This window comes from Pundamilia nyererei, unplaced genomic scaffold, assembly GCF_000239375.1.
Source record: "Pundamilia nyererei isolate P.nyererei 1_Seehausen unplaced genomic scaffold, PunNye1.0 scaffold00065, whole genome shotgun sequence".
NCBI lineage: Eukaryota > Metazoa > Chordata > Actinopteri > Cichliformes > Cichlidae > Pundamilia > Pundamilia nyererei.
Genome location: NW_005187466.1, coordinates 370,209 through 376,938, shown reverse-complemented (window position 1 = coordinate 376,938; position 6,730 = coordinate 370,209). Strand labels below are relative to the sequence as shown.

General features: G+C 40.2%; 2 protein-coding genes across 8 annotated transcripts in view; one reads left to right on the top strand and one right to left on the bottom strand.

Moving 5' to 3' along the window:
* nthl1 (nth-like DNA glycosylase 1) overlaps positions 1-3,013 on the bottom strand; it is a 7,163-nt gene extending 4,150 nt beyond the window's left edge. The window contains exons 1-2 of one of the 3 annotated variants that reach the window (XM_013911535.1): positions 2,979-3,013; positions 1,080-1,413 (exon numbers count right to left, since the gene is read on the bottom strand). In XM_013911535.1, coding sequence (XP_013766989.1) covers positions 1,080-1,341 — 262 coding nt within the window. In that variant the 5' untranslated portion in view covers positions 1,342-1,413; positions 2,979-3,013. Of the gene's footprint in view, positions 1-1,079; positions 1,414-2,278; positions 2,334-2,459; positions 2,571-2,978 lie in introns of those variants that run through there. The other 2 variants (XM_013911534.1, XM_005735863.2) reach the window with 2 other exon arrangements.
* tsc2 (TSC complex subunit 2) overlaps positions 695-6,730 on the top strand; it is a 35,433-nt gene continuing 29,397 nt past the window's right edge. For 3 of the 5 annotated variants that reach the window (XM_005735683.2, XM_005735682.2, XM_005735679.2), the window contains exons 1-7: positions 2,631-2,789; positions 4,682-4,867; positions 4,976-5,062; positions 5,158-5,268; positions 5,362-5,509; positions 6,112-6,229; positions 6,341-6,389. In XM_005735683.2, coding sequence (XP_005735740.1) covers positions 4,733-4,867; positions 4,976-5,062; positions 5,158-5,268; positions 5,362-5,509; positions 6,112-6,229; positions 6,341-6,389 — 648 coding nt within the window. In that variant the 5' untranslated portion in view covers positions 2,631-2,789; positions 4,682-4,732. Of the gene's footprint in view, positions 1,187-2,311; positions 2,366-2,630; positions 2,790-4,681; positions 4,868-4,975; positions 5,063-5,157; positions 5,269-5,361; positions 5,510-6,111; positions 6,230-6,340; positions 6,390-6,730 lie in introns of those variants that run through there. The other 2 variants (XM_005735680.2, XM_005735681.1) reach the window with 2 other exon arrangements.

Here is a 6,730-nt window from a genome sequence, read left to right as displayed (position 1 = left end):
AAAAAAAAAAAGAAAAAATCAGACCTGATGAAATAAAGGCATGAACAACAATTTCCAATTCGGAGTACAAAAACGTGTCTGCCCAAAAAAGTAAATTTTTTGAATTTCATCTTGTGGAAACAAATCTTCTCGAACAGAGTTATTCGTTTCAGCCTTCAAAGAGGTGCAACAAAGAGGCTCAAAATGTTCATATAGTAGGGCAAATATTACAGAGACATGCTTTCAGAGCAGGAGTGCCAAACATAAGGTCCTTGGGCCAAAATTGGCCCAGCAAACACTACAATCCAGCCCACTGGATCACTGTCGATGGCTGTACTTTTTTTTTTGTTACACTGTATGCACAGTAATAAATAAAAAAAATGATAAAAATAGGAAATTTCCTGTGAAATAACCAAATGTTTCCACTTTATTATGATTAAGGGTAGTCTGGGCAATGAGCTACCAAAGTGTAGTGCTGAAATGACTCTTCTTTTTCTATAAATGCATAGTTAAATATCTTTACACTGACAGAAAGGGTATTTTTTACTGCTCTGGCCCATTTAAGATCAAAGTGGGTTGTGTGTGGCCCAAGACGTAAAATGAGACTGACATCCCTGCTGTAGAGCGACCTTTATTAGTGTAAACAGGGTTTTGTGCAGGATAAACTGAACTCCCTGTTTATTAGCACAGACTCAGTCGCAAGTACAAAATCTGTCTCTTGAGTGTAAAGGTCAGTTTTCTCTTATGGATGCACAAAACCTTATATCCTGCACGTTCATAATTCTATTTCACCTGTTTCACCCATTTCTATTTCACATTCGCAGAACAAAAGAAACAACATCTTTCACTCTGTGCCCTGTAGTGTTCATTGATAACTCCTGCACACTGGGCGAGAAAGGTGATGACAAAGCCTGGTTTTCACCTGCCAGTCGCTTTTTTAAGATGTAAAGGTGTAACTGTAGAATTGGTAAGCAAAGCAAATCAACCTGCTCCAGAATATGCGCAAGCGCAATAGCCTTCTGCCACCAAAACAGCTCAAGTTAATTAATTTGTATCCACGTGTACCAACGTACGTGGTCAGTTTGTGTGGTTAGCGTTACCGGCTGATAAAGGAGTAGACGAAGCTCTTAGTTCTGACACGCTCTTCTCCTCCACCTCCACCTTCACTGGCACAGCGCAGACCGGGTCCTCGTTCCTCCGTCTGTTGGTGAGTTTGGTCCTGAGAGAGGCTGCAGGTGTGCGGCCAGCAGTTTGACTCGCACTCCGAGTCATAACAGACCTGTTCTCCATGAAGTAAGGAGAAGTCATTATAACTCCTCGGACTACATAACAGACCCGCGCGCTGCAGCGGACGTGAAGCATTGAACTGTTGCTGAAGTTAGTTTCTCATTCGTAGTTTTTGGATCGCGGGTGGAGCTGACGAGCTGAATTCGCCTGCAAGAGGAAGAATGACATAAACACAAAGACTCGATTTTATTTTGAAGATTTAAAAAATAAATCTTCCGCTCTGTTAATAAAACAATATTTTTTTTGATATATGAGATTACACTTACACTTCCTGGTGGAATTGCCAATTTACTTTTAAAATCTAAAAAAAAAACAATAAACAAAAACCTATACGATACTCAATTGCGACTGAAAACGGGTCAGGGTTATATTATTAGTTTAACTGTAGACGTACTGAACCCCCCCAATATAACTGTCTTATAAATAGAAGTCGACAATGATGTCGTAAGAGAGTCACTAAATAATTACATTTTATTCAGGACTGCATAATAATAATAATAATAATAATAATAATAATAATAATAATGATGATAACTTACAAAATCTGCTCATTTCCAAATCCATGTTTTTATTCTTAGACCATACTAAGCTTTATGTGGCTTTACATGAGTGACAAATGAAACATAATCCTTATTTATCTTATACTGGGTCTTGATAATCTTCCTTTACTCTCTTTTAAGTCAACCTTCCTCTGATTGGCTGCCCCTCACAAACAGAAGGTTTGAACAGCTGGATGGACTGAAAGAGAGTGTTTAGAGCAGTGCCTTTGACCCAAAGGTACCACTTTACCATCAGTGTGGAGCCGATCCTGTCATGGTGTCTATATTTTGATAAGTTTGAGAACCGATTATCACAGTAGGGTTAATGGAAGCTGCTAGTTGTATTCGCCAAATATTAGAGAATTTCTTGTGGTAGTCCAACTTCTGTCCTAGAAATATAGCCAGGTTCTTTTTTTTTCGTGTGTGTGTTTTTTTTTTGTCCAGAGCCCAAAAATAAAAAATATTTGTATTACCTTGTCCATAAGCGCCACTCACAGGACCCCTGGCCACATTGCAGCTTGTAGCGTCAAAAAGGAACCAACTTCACTAACAGCAGCACGGTAAGCTAGCTGCTAGCTTAACAGCTAAAACCGTCTTACTTTATGCTAAATTTTGACGGCTAAACACTTTTATATAGTCTATAGGAAACTTTACCTGCGCTTTACTTCTTTGTAGATGTTATGCTTTCCCGCTTGTGCCACAACACAAAAACTCATACTGCTAACAAACGGACTAGCATACTTCGTATTTAGTCTGCCCTTAAAAAATACATTTCCCGCGAGGCAGTGCGGCAAACGTGTTTTTGTAGGAAGTCCCACTGTCAGAGCATTAGTGTGTCATCCGGTTGAGGAGTAGGGGTGCTGGGAGCGAGCCTTCGGCTGCTAAGACAGAGTTATATCAATGCACAGAAGCGGGCGGCTCGGCTGGCTGCAATCTGACGAAGCAGCGACTGAATGAAACCAAAACCGACTCAACTTCACTGAGGTGAGATGAGAGGGGGAGAAGGTGGCCGGGGGTAGGAGGGGCAGTGCCACAACAGAGAAATGCTAGCTTATTACAACCACTGTGAACCGAAGCTGAGAGGGTTTAGCAACGCCACACTACGTTTGTGCTGATATGAAGTGTTTAGGCTGACTTGTATCCGCACATATATCAACTCTGTTTCGAGCCTACCTTGCACCGTTGCTGCTGCTGCTGCTGTTGTTGTTGTTGTTGCTGCTGGTGTTGGACTGAAACAGACCAGCCGTTGTCCGTCTGCTCACCTCCCCTCCCCTCTATCTCTGTCAAGTCCACATGACAGCAAATTCTTTAAACGTGCCCCATGGGTTTACATATTTACAGGCTGCAGTGTCAAACTTTACTCCTGCTTAAACAGTGGCTTGTAGTGCTATGTGGACCCACCTGTAATGTCATAAACTTGTTGCTCAAGTTTATTTTGCTGTTGTATGGTCTAAGCTCACATGCACAGTACAATAATATGCAACCCTTTAAAGAAATATAAAACACACTTCATTACAGATATGGACATGGATAAACTGGAGTCGTTTAGCAATCTCTTATTATCAGCTTCTCCACCTGCTAAGCACAGACTTCATATAAGCTAAAAATAAGTCTTTTTGGCCTTTTGACCTCACTTGTGTTTTTAACCTTGTGCTAACAGGTGAAAATCCACTGTTTAACCCATGTGTTAACCTTCATTTTACTTTCCAAGATGGACTTTTTCACTTGAAATATGACTTGACTTAATACACCTCATTATATCTGGTCTGAACAGTTTCCAGAGCCCAGCTCCAGCTTAGACAGTTTAAAAATATGCTGACAGGTTACTGTTGGTAATCTACTGGTTGTGAAGTTATGGCCCAGTGCTGATTTTTAAAATAACTATTTGTTATATTTATTTTTGGTGTTACCATTTTTGTGGCGAGGAAGCAAAAAGAAGTTATTAATAGGGAATAACTGAAATGTTTAAGCTTATTTTTTTAGGTTTTCATCAGAGGACTGTAGAACAGTTAGCCGGCACAAAGCTGACAGGACAGATGGACAGTGCCATGTGTAAATCTGTACTAATTCTCAATGTATATACAGTCACGTGAAAGGGTTATCACACGACTCTACAGACTCATGTGAGTAGTAAGTATATATAATTTTTCAGTAGCTAGTAAAGCCACTCTTAAAGTCCTTCTACAGCATTTCAACTGGGCTGAGGTCTGGACTTGCAGCACTTTAATTCTTTTCTTTTTCAGCCATTTTTTGTTTGGTAGATTTACAGGTGTATTTGGACTCATTGTCTTTTTGCATGACCCAATTTGGGCCAAGCTTCTGCTGTCAGTTAGATGGCCTCAAGATTGCCTCTAGAATACTTTGAGCCAACCATGAACTTCTCTGTACACCAAAGAGTGACAGGTGTCCAGGTCTCATAGCTGCAAAACAAGCACAAATCATCAGCTGTCCACCACTGTGCTGACAGGTGGTGTTAAGTACTAATACGCTATGTTTTGTTTGTTTTTTTCCAACATGTGCATGGGTGTACATTATGGCCAAACAGCTCCACTTTGGTCTCATCTGTTCAAGAAATGCTATGATTTGTACTGATGCTACTTTGCAAAGCTAAACTGTGCTCCCATGTTCTTTTTGTCCCATGCATGTTGTTTACCTCAACTGTAATTTCTATACCTGGCAATACATTAAATCTATTGAAGGAAGGTTTACACATTTCCATAATAATATTAGTTAGGTGGAGGTGGGGGGGTGGCATTTATGTTATCAGCAGTGAATGACATATGAATCCACATTTAGAATCCACAGGAAATGATTAACTAATAAGCTTAAAGGGGGGAAAAAAGGTGTGACTTGCTCTGTGTCTGGTTCCGTGACAGGCAGCTGCCAGTCCCTCGCCTGTGTTGTGCATCATCCTTTCAGGCTGGGCCATGAATAAACAACCAAGCAAGGAGAGTCTCAAGGACAAGGTGAAGGGGATCTTTGGGCTCGGTACACAGCGTCCTCCGAACAAACAGAGTGACACTAAACCCTCCGAGTTTATCATTACGGCTGACATCATCAAGGTCTGCAGAAGCGACTGAGTGTCTGTGCATGTTCATTGAATGTCTCTCATTCCTTTCCCAGCATATCTTCCACTGTTTGACGTATTTTTTTGCTTTGGTGTGTTTCAGGAGCTCCACCCAGATTGCGGTCTGAGCAACCGTGTTCGCACTATGAACCACATCTGTGAGCTTGCCAAAATGAAAAAGTTTGAGGAGGTGAGTCTGCTGACTGCGGTCCATTTTTGTCGTTGTTTGGTGAACAGTACGCAGTCTTCTTTATTTGTTAAAATCTGAGTGTATATGTTGTTCAGCATGCAGTGGAGGCTGTATGGAAAAATGTGGAAGACATGCTGACTCCAGAGCAGCCACCAGAGGCCAGACATGCTGTCCTGCAGCTGCTCAGGGCCATTATACAGGGGCAGGTATAAAAACACAACATACACGCAGACACATGCAAAAAGCTTCTGTATGTTTTTTGTTTTTAAAAAAAAGTCTTGCCCACTGTTTGTGTGAAGGGTGAGCGACTCGGCCCTCTGAGAGCCTACTTTTTCAAGGTAATCAGAGACTACCAGCCGTGCAATGAAGACCTTTCTGACAGACTGGAGGTGTTTAAGGCTTTAACAGAGAATGGAAAGGATATCACATACCTGGAAGAGGACATAGGTAAAAACAGACTAATCCTCTTTCTTTATCAGTTGCAATATTTGTGTTTGTGCATTTAAAAAAAACAAATCTGGAAAATAAATATAAGGAATTCTGAATAAAGCAAAACATCAGCTTTGAAGTAACCACTATTAATCACTGATAAATTTCTGGCTGTGTCACACCTCAGCTGATTAGGTTCAACTCGTGTTCACTGTTCCCTTTTTGTGCATTGACTCTATTGATATTATGTAATACAACAGTTTGCTTTCTTTTTTTTAATCAGTTGTTTTTCATTTCGGGTACAATGATGACAATGTTTTTTTTTAAAAATTCTAATAATAGCTCTTTTTTCCGCACACAATACCCTCAACTGTTTCTTTCAGGATTTTTTTTTTTTTCAAAGGTGGTAGGGAAACCTTTCATAGGACAAATACCCACATCCAAGATAGTTTGTGACATCATATATTCAGCCTTATTTGAGCTACTTTTTTAGTAGTATTTTTAACTGTTGTGTTCATACTACTGTGAATAGTTTTATTTGCCATAGTGTATTGACCTGCATTAATACTTTTCACATGAATTTTTTTTTTCTTTCTATGTTATTTGCTTTCCTCTCTCAGCACGCTTTGTCCTCCTGTGGATGGATATAGGCCTTACATCTGACTTTCTCCATGTTCTTGTTAATCTGGTGAAATTCAATAGCTGCTACTTGGACCAAAATGTTTCCATCATGGTCCAGTGAGTCAGAGAAATCCACACACACACACACACACACACAATGATTCTCTCTTACTCAGCAATTGGTCTCAGTGTCTCTTTTTCCTACTCGTTCTTCTGTGCTCTCTGCAGGAAAATTTGCCTGCTGTGCAACAGAACGACGTCTTCGACTGATATTGAGGTTGGTATTTCAAATTACTTGACAGTTAAAGGCTTTTACACACTGGACAGCAAACATTTGTGCAAACATTTTGCATGTTAAAAATATTTTTGGGGACTTTTTTTTTTTCCCAGTTGCAAATAAACACATCTGACCGCTTAAACCACTGCATTTGGCAAGATGGACACTTGTAGCATGGAAATGGTGAAAGAGTACTGTTTTACCTAAGAGACACAGTTTGATGCTATTCAAGATCAATTTACTCCTGAAAGTATTTCTCTGCCTCCTCAGACGTGTTTCCAAATGTGCCAACAAAAGCTCAAACTGTCCCACTGACATCCTAAAATATGTAGAAAAGCGGT